Source organism: Ornithorhynchus anatinus, chromosome 1 (genome assembly GCF_004115215.2).
Source record: "Ornithorhynchus anatinus isolate Pmale09 chromosome 1, mOrnAna1.pri.v4, whole genome shotgun sequence".
NCBI lineage: Eukaryota > Metazoa > Chordata > Mammalia > Monotremata > Ornithorhynchidae > Ornithorhynchus > Ornithorhynchus anatinus.
In genome coordinates this window covers 41,979,864-41,994,188 of record NC_041728.1, presented here as the reverse complement: position 1 = coordinate 41,994,188, position 14,325 = coordinate 41,979,864, and the positions used below count along the sequence as shown (strand labels likewise).

Here is a 14,325-nt window from a genome sequence, read left to right as displayed (position 1 = left end):
ACCACTCCACCCTTTGAACAGACAAACTTGGAGACACCTTATTTGATATTGGATTCCCCATCTGCCTGCAGACTTTGGCCACTCTCGAGCCAATGAGTTGGGCAGAGACCAGAGACAAACAGGAGAGAAGCTTGTAGTGGACTTTGGCTCTTACACTGTCTATTTTGTATCCAGAGAATCTACAATACCCTGACTTGTGCAACCTCCAATCAACTGATCAATTAATTGTACTTACTGAGTGCTTACTGTGGGCAGAGCACTATACTAAATCCTTGGGAGAGTACGATAGCAAAGAGTTGGTAGACATGTTCCCCGCCCATAACGAGTTTACAGTCTAGAGCAACAAGCCTAGTAGTTTAGTGGACAGAGCACAGATCTGGGAGTCAGAAAGACCTGGGTTCTAATCCCAACTCTCCCATTTCTCTGCTTGTGTGACCTTGGGCAAGACACTTCACTTCTCTGGGCCTCAGTTACCTCATCTGTAAAATGGGGATTAGGATTGTGAGACTGATGTGGGACAGGGACTGCGTCCAACCTGACTACCCTGTATCTATGCCAGCGCTTAGTACAGAGCCTGGCACATAGCAAGGGCTTAACAAATACCACAGTTATTAATTATTAAAAACAACAGTGACTTGGCAGTCTGAACAGTCTTAATTAGCTTCAGGGGGAATTAGTCTCCCCAGAATTTACCTTTAGCTTTAAAAAAGCATTATACAATTGAAGGTCTCCACACTCCCCAAGAAGGCATAAAGTTTCCTCGCATTTCAACTGGGCAAGCTGCCCACTCACTCCCGGAAACGCCGTCGGGTGAGCTTACCTCTTTCGCACGTCCTCCCCCAGTAGCCGGTGCCAGTGCAGTCGCAGATGAACCGGTTCCAGCCATCCTTGCAGACGGCATTATTCTTGCAGGGGTAGCTGTCACACTGTTTGATGCTCTGCCGGGAGCACGAAGACTTGACCCCCGCGGCGTTCTGCATCTCTGCTAGCTGCCGGATGTTCTTGCTCCGCCCATCGATGAACAGGTCCCGGACACAGCCCACATAGCCATAGTTCAGCATGGCGGTCCAGAGCTCAGTGGGGAGGATGAGTCCGGCCCGGTTTTCTGGCAACCCGCCCAGGTACATGTCACCTTCCAAGTCCAAGATTTCGCTCTCCCCACTGGCAGTGAATGGGGTTCGCCTGCTGTTCACTGATATGGTGCCTAAGTCAAGGGAGAAAGGGAAGATGGGTGTGAGCTAAGGGAAGGCTGACATGGACCCAGATAAGCCAGAGAGACTAGAGAGATGGGCCTCTGGAGACCCACACTTACTGGGCCAAGACCTCATCCATCATTTAAAAGAACAGGGCAAGAGTAGAATGAAAAAATTTCCTAAGAAGCAAACATGGCCTAATGGAAAGAGCATGGGCCTTGGAGACAGGAGACATGGGTTCTGATCCCAGCTCCACCACTTGTGGACTTTGGACAATTCACTTAACCTCTCTGGGCTTCAGTTTCATTTATTGAAAAAATGAAGATTCAAATGCCTCTTCTTCCTCACCCTTGGATTGGGAGCCCCATGTGGGACAGGGACTGTGTCCAATTTGATTGCCTTAGCTCTACCCCAGAGCTTAGTATAATGCTTGTTGCTTTTTTTTATGGTATTTGTTAAGTGCTTACTAAGTGCCAGGCACTGTACTAAGCACTGGCGTAGATACAAGTTAATCAGCTTGGACACAGCCCATGTTCCCCATGGGATTCACAGTTATAATCCCCATTTTAGAGATGAGGTATCAGGCACAAAGAAGTGAAGTGACTTGCCCAAGATCACAAAGCAAATGGCAGAGCCAGGATTATACCCAGATCCATTAGGCCATGCTGCTTCTCAAATACCTTTTTATTATTATAATTATCAACATTAGCAATGTGATGCCGATTTAACCTTGGCCCTAAAAGCCTGCTGTCTGTGTGAGACAGTATGGGGGCACAGTAGCATGGGTGGCTTTGGATGAGGTGCCTTAAGCCTTAGGCATCTCAGTTCCCTCGCCCCTGCCATGTTATGTCAGAAGTTGTGTTACTGAGAGGGAAAAAAAGGCACTTATTATGATTAAACTCCTTGCAACCATTTCATCCTGGGGCAACTGAGGCCAATATTCACCTTGCCCAGGAAAACTCCCATCCTTTCAGGTATAAGTCAGACACAAAAAGGGGCACTCATCCTACACTACTCCTGCTGCTGTACCTCCTCTCCGGATAAAGAGGGAACTTCAGCCTCCAGAGGAATTCATTTTAAAGAAGTGCTGAGAAACCCTGAAAAGTGTTTCACTTTTGTTCAACAAACGGCCTTTAATTTGAAATCTCTTATCTCCAGTTGGGATTTGGCGATCAATACCTACTTCCTGCCGAGTAACAAACGGGTCAGTGCTGCAATCTGCTACCTGTCTGCATGCCACTCAGAGACTATCTAGTTTCTCCCACAGTAACAATCACCAATCGTACCACTAACTTTCTAAAATAACAGTAAGGTTTTCCCCAAAAAAATCCAACCAATCCCAGTGGTGTGGTAATGAACCCAATACAGCAAGGCCTAGTGGAAAGAGAATGGGCCTGGGAGTCAAAGGACTTGGGTTCCAATCCCAGCTCTGCCCCTGTCTGCTGTGTGACCTTGGGTAAATTATTTAACTTCTCTGTGCCTCAGTTCCATCATCTGTAAAATGGGGATTGAGACTGTGAGCCCTATGTGGGACAAGGACTGTGTCCAACCCGATTATTTTGTATCTACCCCAGTACTTAGTACAGTGCCCGTCCTATAGTAAGCACTTAACAAATGCCACAATTATTATCATTATTAGTAGTAGTAGTAGTGTAGTAGTATTAATGGGGAAGGGAATGAGAAGCATTGTGGCCTAGTGGAAAGAGCACAGATCTGGGAGTCAGAGGACTTGGTTCTAATGCCAGCTCTGTCACCTGTCTGCTGTGTGACCTTGCGCAAGTCATTTCACTTCTCTGTACCTCAGTTCCCTCATCTATAAAATGAAGATTAAGACTCTGACCCCCATGTGGGACACAGACAACCTGATTATCTTGTCTTATGCTATCCAGTCATCTCTGACCCATAGCGACTCCATGGATATTTCTTCCAGAATGCCCCACCTCCATCTGCAATCGCTCTGGTAGTGTATCCATGAGTTTTCTCAGTAAAAATACGGAAGTGGTTTACCATTGCCTTCTTCTGCACAGTAAAATTCAGTCTCCACCCTCTATTCTTTCCCATTCCACTGATGACCAACACAGATGAGTTTTGACTTGTAGCAGATTGCCTTCCACTAGCTAGCCAGTGTCCAAGCTAGGAATGGAGTGGGTTTGCCTCTGCCTGACTCTCCCTCCCATAGCTGAGACTGATAGAGTACTAGAAACTCTCCAAGTGTGATCCTGAGAGGAGGATCCAAGCTGATTAGCTTCTATCTATTCCAGTGCTTATTCCAGTGCCTGTCACATAGTAAGCGCTTCACAAATGCCATTAAAAAATAAATTACTCCTCTGGCACATTGATCCTGAAACCCAGGCTCGGGCTGGATGTGAATAGGAGATGGTCAAATAAACCACATTTTATAAATTAATAGCTTTTCTCCAAGGGAGCTGATCCTTCTAAATCAATTCAATTCAAGCAAAGCACTTCTTGTCTGGGTATTACCTGAATGGGAATTCTCACATGAAAGTCAAAGGCTCAGATGTAATTGCTGATCCTGGGGATATGACCTTTCTTATCACATCTAACATGACCTTAAGCTCCTCACAGTCCAGAAGAAACGCAAGTCAAACTGGTCAAGCATTCACATGCCCCAGATTCTGAGTCTAATTTTTTTTTTCCCTTTTCTGTTATTATTCTAGAATGGCTGTGTACCACCCCAGGCAAGCTTGTTTGATCTGTGACTGCAGAAACAAAGCCATTTAAACTAAATGTAAAAGGTTATAAGAAAAAAGGCAAGTTAGTGAGGTCTGAGAAGAGAATGAAGTATAGGCTTTCATACCAAAGAAAGGTTTTAAATTGAACATGACTTCAAGAAAAATCAATTGGCTTTTCCCTTTCTTGGCATAATTTTCTTTGCCAGACAACCATCACCAATTATTGAAGATATCTTTTGCATAAAATCCTATATGGCCCAAATCAATCCAATAGTGAAATCCAATAATGCAGCACCTGTGAGTTCACAATTGGTTTCCATGGCAATGAGAAGATGAGAGCACTCTCGTGACATTACAGTCACTTCTGTGGTAGCAGGAAGCCATGATGTTTGTAAAGTCACTGTCAGCTCCAGAAGCGAAAAAGACACTCAAAACCTTGAGGGTAAGGTTTGGAAAATGAAGGGACAAAAATTATCTGAGCTGCCAGTGAGGCAGACATCCAGTTCCAGATTTCCACAGGGCACCCAGAGAAAGGTGATAAGACATGTTAATGGATTCCTTTACCCAAATTATCATTAGTCATAAAGAACTTCGAGGAAATGCCTGGCAGAATCTACACAGTGACTGCTGCCACACTGTGCATATAACTACCAAGAAGAAGGAGTTGTGGTATTTGTTAAACCTTTACAATGTGCCAGGCACTGTAGTAAGCACTGGAGTGGATACAAGATAATCAGTTCCCACATAGAGCAACATAGGGCTTAAGTAGGAGGGAGAACAGGTATTGAATACCCATTTTACAAATGAAGAAACTGAGGCCCACAGAAATTAAGTGACTTCCCCAAGGTCATACAGCAGGCAAGTGGAGGAGCTGGTATTTGAACACGGGTCCTCTGACTCTCAGGCCCAGGTTCTCTCCACAAGAATACACTGCTTCTCTCATGACACCTTGAGTCAGCCCTCCCACCAGTACCGTTGCTCTCCCCCTTCCTCCCACACTCTCCCTCTCCTTGTCTCTTGCTATAAATTACCTTCTGCTACAGGACAAATGTGTCAAGGGTGAAGATCAAGAAATGTGATGTGGAGCTGAAGAGGCACTGAAATTAGTGATGTAGAGGAAAGCAGAAAGGGATACCTCAGGAGAGTTATGTGGCCAAGGATCATGGAAGTGCCACTGACCAAGATGGAAATGCAGTCCATAGCCCCATGGTCAAATAGGAAAACCAACCAATGATTAGTAATTAGTCCAATAATTGATTATGCCCCTTCTCCAGATCAAATAGACACACCATTTGATCTAGAACTGACATTTCATAATATTCATCCTTCCTTATCTTTTATGTGATTGTGGAAAATACCATACCCAATGTTTCCCTAGCCAAGATTTGCCCACAACTTAGCAACATGGAACTAGGCTGGATGTTTGACTTATAAAAAGGTATTTCAAAACAAGGTGTGTAGTCATAACCTCCCTCTGCAAAACCATCAGGCTGAGCTGTTTGACTCAGGAGAAAACGAGCAGGTCTCAGGAGCCATAGAGGCTTGCTCCATTTGCTTTCCCTCCTTAATCCCCTGCCCCACAGCACTTATGCATATATCTGTAATTTTATTTATTTATTTTGATGTCTGTTCACTTGTTTTGATGTCTGTCTCCCCAAGTCTAGACTATGAGCTCATCGTGGGCAGGGACTGTTTGTTTATTGTTGCACTGTACTTTCCAAAGTACTCTGCACACAGTAAGCACTCAATAAATACAAATGAATGAATGAATGAAACATCTTAACAACATCCCTCCTTTCACACATCATCCTCCTTTCCTCAACCCCTCTATCCTTCCCACAATATGTGTATATAAACATGTGTTTGTGTGTGTACATGTATATGTCTGTGGGAGAGAGAGGGCAAGGAGTAGAAAAGCTTCAGATGACCCATGTTCAAAGGCTGGGATAAGAGATGTCCCTGGGAATAGAACAATTTGTTTGAGCTTTACAAACTAAAAACTCTCTTTTTAGGAATGTAGCAATATACACACTGCTTGTAATTTATTTTAAATCTATTTTTATTTATTTCTAATAACTTTCACCTACAACACATTGATAGTGCTTTAAACACATATTGAAATTATAATTATGGACTCTGACCCAAGTCCCTTAGAACAAAGAGTTGTGGTAAGCAAGAGTAATTCCATCTTATAGCACAGAGGTTATTTCCTAAGACACTATTCTTTCACCCTATGAGCAACAAGGGCAAAGGAGGAATTGGAGGAGAAACTGAATTATCTTGTTGAGAAGTTTGAGGAGGACTTGAATTGCTGAGGAGGTACAGAATTGTTTTGCAGAGGAGTTTGAGGAGGAGCTAAATTGCTCTGCTGGGAAGGAGAAAGAATGTTGGATAGGGTTAAGCCCACCAAGTAAGTATCTAGGGAAGGGTCACTGGCCCCCCTGGCTTCACCCAATAGGGAGCAGCAGACTCCTGAACAGCCCCCACTTGCAAACCCCACAAAATAACTGATAAAAGGGGGAAAGAACTGGTCCCCCACACTATGGCAAAACCAGCTAAGACGTGTACCGAGACACTTGCTGTGGGTGTGGTCAAAGCACCTAAGACTTGAACCAGGTCAATATGCTACGAACGGCCATACACGACTTTGGGGAAACAAGTTTGGATGGGGGGGGAGGGAGGGAGGGAGAGAGAGAGAGAGAGAGAGAGTGTATGTGTGTGTGTGAGAGAGAGACAAAATGTGTGTCTGTGTACATATTTACTCTTTTTTAGACTAAGCATGGAATAAAGTTTTCCACTGTATACAGTGGTGGTTTGATTTCACTTTGACCTTGTCTTCAAATGCCCAATCCAGTTGGAGCTCCCGGTTAATTAGGGTTGCCAGTGGGAATTTGCAGGAGATGAATCTACAGATCTCAGCCCAGGGGATATTTGGGTGAGGTGCCTCCAAGGATCTCATCCACAGAGAGCAGAAATCAGGGTGAGGTGAATCTTTAGCAACTTGGGGGAGGCCAGGCAGGGCAAAGATCTCAGTTGGAGCACATGACAAGAGGAACACAACCTGGGTTACCTATCTACCCTTTGATCTTCCTCCACTTCGACAGCTTCACCTCCTTTTAAGATGCCGTAATCAATCCATCAATCAGTGGCATTGAGTGCTAGTGTGTGCAGAATACTGTTTTAAGTGCCTGGAAGAGTATAAAAAAGTTGGCCAACACCTTCCCTGCCCATAACAAGCTCACAGCCTAGTAGAGGATGAGCTTACAGTCTAGAAGATGTAATGGGTCTTTTTTACATTTAGAGCTGCTGGCTTTAGTTCTTGAGAAAGAAAAGAACTGAGAAATGATTAACCAATAAACCCCTACTGGAAAGTTCTTTCACCTACCAGAAAAAAGTATGTTCCTGACCCTCCCATTCTCCATTATTTTTTCAAATGGTACTTGTTAAGCACATACTATGTGTCAAGAACTTTCTAGGCCCTGGAGTAGATACAAGTTTATCTCATTGGACGCAGTCTCACTCCCACATCAGACTCACAGTCTTAGTTTGAGGGAGGATAATTTAATCTCCACTTTTCAGATGGGGTAACAGAGGCCCTGAGAAGGTAATAATTATTATTATTATGGTATTTGTTAAGCGCTTATGATGTGCCAGGCACTGTAATAAGTACTAGGGTGGATACAAGCAAATCACACTGGACACAGACCATGTCCCACCTGGGGGTCACAGTCTCAATCTCCATTTTACAGATAAGGTAACTGAGGCACAGAGAAGTGAAGTGATTTGCCCAAGATTACAGCAGACAAGTGGTGGAAGCTAGATTAGCACCCAGGTCCTTCTGACTACCAAGCCAATGCTCCATCCATTAGGCCATGCTTCTCCTCTAAGTAACTTGCCCAAGGTCACCCAGCAAGCAACTGTCATTGCTGGGATTAGACCTCAGGTCCTCTGCTCTCAGGACCATGCTCCTTCCACTAGGACATGCTGCTTCTCTGCTCTCCTACCTGATCTTCCATCTCGCTGGATGTCCACATGGTACCACTCTCCATCATTGGCTTTCTTCTGGGTGGCCTTCACTTTGATGGTTCCAGAGCCCATATCAAGTAGCAAGTACAGGTTCCCATCAAGGAGCTCCACCGCAAAGAAGTCCACCTTTGTGTTCTTCTGACTCCTGACATCCTTCCTCTCCTGGGGCTTGCCGTGGGTGAAGAGGATCAGCCCGTTGGGCTCTGTGGTACGGAAGTCAAAGGAGATGGAACCCATCCTTTTCGTGTTCCACTTGGGCAAGCTGATGTAGGCCTCGGGAGTCTCAAAGTTGATGGGGTCCAGAGTGGCTACATTCTCACACTTGAATACCACATCACCATAGATCTTCATCTTGGTGTCACCGATCCGGGCCAACCGAGATAGCTCCAGACGGATATCGTTATTCTTATAAACAACCTGTCAAAGAGAAGCAGGAAAGTCACATGCATCACTCTTACCCTCAGTGTCCATCAATCGCTTTCAAGCCTCCTGTGAGCTAGGGGGCTTCAGGGCTCCCCCTCTAGAATGTTATTTGGACTGTGGCATGAGCAAAAGTATCAGAAGTCTCAGGATCCAGCTTCTTTCCTCCCTCCCACTAACGGCCCCATCCTCACAGAGGGAGAACCTGAATTACAGACTTTTGCAAAGAGACCAAGTGAATCAAATCCTTCAGACTACATATCCTCAAGAACTTTGCCAGCTTCCAAGGACAGGGCTAAAGGAAGGGTATGGAGGGCCTGGGGGTTAGTACTTTTCAGATCAAGGAGATGGTGGTGGTCTTGATTTTCTCCCAAACTCCAGAGGAAGGATGTCCCAGCTCTCTGCTGCTCCATTTTTGTCTTAAATGGCATTTGTTAAGTGCTTACTACATACTAAGCACTACACTAAGCACCGGAGTATATACAAGCTAATCAGGTTGAACACAGTCCATGTCCCACATGGGGTTCACAGTCTTGATGCCCATTTTACAGATGAGGTAACTGAGGTCCAGAGAAGTTAAGTAACTTGCTCAAGACCACAAAATAGGCAAGTGGCAGAGCCGGGATTAGAACCTAGATCCTTCCGACTCCCTATCCTGTGCTCTATCCATTAGGCCATGCTGCTTCTCATACTCCATGCCTCTGGCCAGAGCTCCAGCCTGTTTGGAAGTTCCTCCTGGGAAGGAGTGCTGTCCAGTTGTTGGGAGTCTCTTGTAGAAGGCTCCAGGCCTAGCTAAGGTTTCCACCTACCTACCTGATCCTACAGCAATGCTATTTTCAGGTGGAAACCAGGAACAGGAGCTGGAAGTTTCCTCAGGTGGCAGCAGGGCAGAGCCATCAGCTCTAACTCCGAAGCACATTTTTAGTCATCCCAAAAGTTCCCACCCCACTCAAGGCTGGCTATAGCACTGGAGGCTGGAACGGACCCATCTAGGTCTGCACTGGTGACAGAAGAGAATGTATGGATGGATGGGAAGTGGGAAGGATATGGGGAAGCAAGGGGTGAGCAGCAGTGTGCCCTACTGGAAAGAGCATAGGCCTGGGAGTTAGAGGATCTGGGGTTTAATTCTGCCTTTGTGCCTGAGTTCCCTCTTTTGCAAATTCTGTTCTCTCCCCTACTTAGACTGTGAGTATAATGTAACTCACCCCAGCACTTAATATAGTATGTAGCACATAATAAGCACCTGACACATACCATATTATTATTATTAAGGGGTGTTTGGAGTTTACATATATGCAGTGACATCCACCAAGTGTGCTATGATCAGGGGAAAGAAATCGAGAGTATCACATACATGCAAGGACCAAATGCAGTAGCTATTCTAGCCTCTGCTGTATTCAGAATCTACAACAGCTTCACTGAAAGGAGAGCTGGGTTTCTCAGGAGAAAAAAAAAAAGAGAAGCAGCATGGTCTGCTGGAGAGAGCATGGACCTGGGAGGCAGAAGGATCTGGGTTCTAATCCGGATTTTCCACTCATCTGCTGTGTGACTGTGGGCAAGTCACTTTACTTCTCTGTGCTTCAGTTACCTCATCTATAAATGGGAATCCCATGTTCAGTCTGATTAGCTTATACCTACCCCAGCGCTCAGTACAATGCCTGGCACACAAAGGTGCTTAACCATACTGTTAAAAAAAAACACAAAAACACCAAAATTCTTTATTATCCAGTTGCAAAGTAGCCACTAAATAATAAATTCTTCTGCACTGGTTTTCCATTCTGAAGTCTCAGGGAATAGGTTCACCCATCAACCTTGATGAGATATTCTATCATTTTCATCATATTCTCTCACCTATCTTTCCTCACTCTCTCTCTACCTTACTATTACCTCCCTCTTCCTCCTCCTTTTCATCTGCATTTAGAGTTGTTCCATGTGTAGATATCACATACTTCTTCATTTCTAAGACCCAAAGAGGCTTCATGTTCTTTTAAGCTGTGCCACGTGAAGAATGTTTCTTATTCAGCTTGTTCCTCTCCCATCACCATCATCCTTCCTGCCCTACAAGCTTGCAAACTAAATGCCACCTTCTGCTGCACTTTGTCATCAAGCCACATATATTCATCAATAATGATAATATGATAATTATTCATTAAGACCTTACTAGTGCCAAGCACATAATTAGCACTGGGTAGATATAAGATAATCAAGTCCCACTTGGGGTTCACAGTCTTAGTAGGTGGGAGAACAGGTCTTGAATCTCCATTTTGCAGATAAAGGAACTGAGCCACAGAGAAGTTAACTGACTAGCCCAAGGTCACAGCAGGTAAATGGTGAAGCCCGGACTGGGGAAGTGACAAGGCACAGAGGATAGAACATGAGCCTGGGAGTCAGAAAGCCATGGGTTTTAATCCTGGCTCTGCCACTTGTCTACTGTGGGACTGTGGACAAATCACAATGTCTCTGAGCCTCACTTAACTCATCTATACAATGGTGATTAAGACTGTGAGACCCACAAGGAAAAGGGACTGGGTCCAACCAAATTTGCTTGTATTCACCCTAGGACTTAGTACAGTGCTATAGTGAGCACTTAAATCCCACAATTAGTATTATTATTAGAACCAGGTCCTTTGACTCCCAGGCCCATACTCTTTCCACAAGACATGCTGCTTCTCTAAGTTCAATCTAAATTCTGCCAGTCTTACTTGATGATAGCTGGCTGACAGGTCTTCCCTTTTTTCTCCACCCTTACCACAACCACCTTGACACACAAACTCTCATCCTCACCTAGCTAGACTCTTGTAACAATCTCCTTACTGATTTCTTTGCCTTCAGCCATTGCCCTTCTATTCTTCAAGAAATTGCACAGATCAACTTGTTTAAACAGCCATCAGATCACTCCGCTCTTCTCCTCAAAAGTCTCCAATGTCTCCCCTCAAAACTCATACTCCTGACTATTGACTACAAATTCTTAACAAATGTCTTCCTCTTTTCAATCTACTCCCTTCTTCTGCTCTACCCCCGCCTCATATTTTTTGTTCCTCTAGAGAAAACCCTCCCTCCCAACTCTGACCATTCCTCCTTACATAAAATCCCCTCCCCAATCGGCTTCACCAAATCATAACCCTATTTTCTTTAAAGCCCTTATAACTCCTCCAAGAGACAAACCTTGATCAACCTTGGCCATGCCATTCCACCAATGTTTATTTATGAGTTAGTGACTTTATTTAAATCCACTTTCTTTACTATGGAAAAGTCATCAATTCATGTCTATTGTCTTTCCCATGAGAAACCTCCCTGAGAGTAGGGAATCACAGATTGCACTTCTAATAATAATAATGTTGGTATTTGTTAAGCGCTTACTATGTGCCGAGCACTGTTCTAAGCGCTGGGGTAGACACAGGGTAATCAAGTTGTCCCACGTGGGGCTCACAGTCTTAATCCCCATTTTACAGATGAGGTAACTGAGGCACCGAGAAGTCAAGTGACTTGCCCAAAGTCACACAGCTGACGAGTGGCCGAGCCGGGATTATATGTTCCTCAAGCATCTAGCACAGTTCTCGACAACCCACAATAGGAAGTCAATAGATACTATTGGCAGGGGCATAGTGCCAGGGTTTCACAATCAATCAATTGGATTTAGTGAGCATTTAATGTGTACACAGCACTACACCAAGCATTTGGGAGAGTACAATACAACAGAGTTGGAAGACACGTTTCCTGCCCACAATAAGCTAGATATTTTCAGGACGGTTATCTGTACAACACTGCTGCTGTCTACCTGGCCCTGCTTCTGGTGAAATAAACTGTCAGTACTGACTTCCCTTTTGTGTTCACAGGTTGAATGTTCTCTGGCAGGAGCTTATGTGGCTCCATAGGATCCACTCAACTCCCACGGCAATGAACACAGAGGTGCCCTGCGAATGTCTGGCGGAATGCCTGGTAACTTCCAAAGGAGAGATGAAGCCTCATAAGAGAACATATTAAAATATAAAACCCCTACATGTGGTTAGATATTCACCAGGCAGAAAATTTCTAGAAGATCACTCAAACAGCAGAACATTACTAACTACAAAACACTTAGCAATGCCTGGTTTATGAGGGGTTTGAACTTGCCCTAGATAGCATATGCAACCCTTCGATCAATCATGTTTATTGGACACATTGTATGCAGAGCACTGTACCAAATGCTTGGGAGAATACAATATAACAATCAAATTGAGTTGGTAGACACATTCCCTGCCCACAGTGAGCTTACAGACTAGAGGGGGAAAGAAATATCCAGCTTCTATAATGCCACTCCCGAATCATACTTATAAAACAAAAATTCAAGATCACCTGAGTGCCAGAGGTGAAACTGGAAACTTTGCACACTAAAATTCTGTTCCACTGGGCTGACGGAATGGACTGTAAGCTCTCCCTCTAGACTGTAAGCTCATTATGGGCAGGGAATGTGTCAATTGCTATATTGTACTCTCCCAAGCATTTAATACAGTGCTCTGCATACAGTAAGCACTTAGTAAACACTCAATAAATATGACTGACTGAATAAATGAATGATAATACATAGATTTCCATAACTGAAGATGACTACAAATCCTGAGACCTTGTCCAGGTATAGAGATGTCGTGACAAGAGAACCATTTTAACCAATACTCGATTTCACACAAAGTGTTCCTTATACCCTTTGGATGGAGTACAGTGCTTTGCACACAGAAAGTGCTCAGTAAATATGATTGACTGAATACAGCAGAATACCCAAACAACTGTTACAGGGCAAGTTCAAGTGGAGGAAACACACAAGAAATGGCACGAGGACCCACTAAAGCCTAACAAGAGGCAATGCAGCATGTTTATTGACTGCGGGGAAGCAAAAGCAAAAAATAAACCATTGTGTCATATAGCGGTCCCAGATGAGAAGATTCTTTCTGTATAGCATCGAAGAGCTTATGAAATAATCAGCACCCAGCTTTACCAGTAGCTACCTCTGCCACTAATCAAAGAAAAGATTGCCCACTTATGCAATGTGTAAGGGACTGAACCTAAACATTAGCCTTTTGATTGACTATAATAGCAACATCTTGAATAACTATGGTATTTGTTAAGCAATTACTATTTGTCCAGCACTGTTCTGAGCGCTGGGGCAGATATAATTTAATCAGGTTAGGCACATGGAACTCACAGTCTAAGTAGGAGGGAGAAAAGGTCTTGAAGTCCTATTTTGCAGATTAGGGAATTAAGGATGGGAGAGGTTAAGTGATTTGCCCAAGGTTACACAGCAGGTAAATGACAAATATGGAAAGAGAACCCAGGTTCTCTGACTCCCAGGACCAGGCTTTTTTCCACTACACCACGCTGCTTCTCCCCTTTCTTTGTCTATAAAGGCTAAATACTAGTCCCCTGTTATCATAGCACGCCTAGACAAGCAAGAGTTCTATAATATCAGAGTTTGGTGGGCATAAGGATAAATCTGAGACATAGGAATTGGCCCCAGTGCCTTTTAGTATTCAGTTAAGACTGCAGTGAACTGAATCACATGAGCAGGAGGACACAGATTGCCGTAGCTCACATCGTGATTCTGGAGCTGATGAAGCCAAGCCCATTACATGATAAATCCAATGCCGAAGGGATGCTTGCGGAGAAAAAGTCCCACAGTGATGGGGTTGACTGCCGCACAAGAAGTAATGCATTCCCTGAAGTCAGATGGGATATATTGGATCTCTTGGTCTCCCCGGGACTAAACACACCATCGACATTCAGCATCATAACAACAGCAATATTAGACGAAGACGTGGCTTGTGATTAGGGCGGGAGGGAGGGAGAGAAATGAAAAGTTAATGTCAATGAAAGTGAAAGGATTATCTGACTGTCCTTTCACTAACTCTCCTCAGCCTCAGGCCTGCCTATTCTGGGGCTACTGATTCCACTTGTTCATTTCCAAATGTCGCATCTTTCTGGGTTTGGATACCAAACTCAAGAGTAATGAGGGAAGGCTG

The 14,325-nt window shown here is 44.3% G+C and overlaps 1 protein-coding gene and 1 non-coding gene across 2 annotated transcripts in view; both read right to left on the bottom strand.

Annotated features, from left to right (window-relative positions):
• The window catches only part of NRXN3 (neurexin 3), a 1,784,727-nt gene that overhangs the window by 1,230,195 nt on the left and 540,207 nt on the right, over window positions 1–14,325 (bottom strand). The window contains 2 exon segments of the mRNA XM_029059196.2: window positions 821–1,204; window positions 7,891–8,329. Of these exon segments, the coding sequence (XP_028915029.1) occupies window positions 821–1,204; window positions 7,891–8,329 (823 nt within the window).
• LOC114816133 lies at window positions 3,285–3,422 on the bottom strand. Its single transcript, XR_003763920.1, has one exon. It is a non-coding gene; the product is annotated as a small nucleolar RNA SNORA7 (small nucleolar RNA).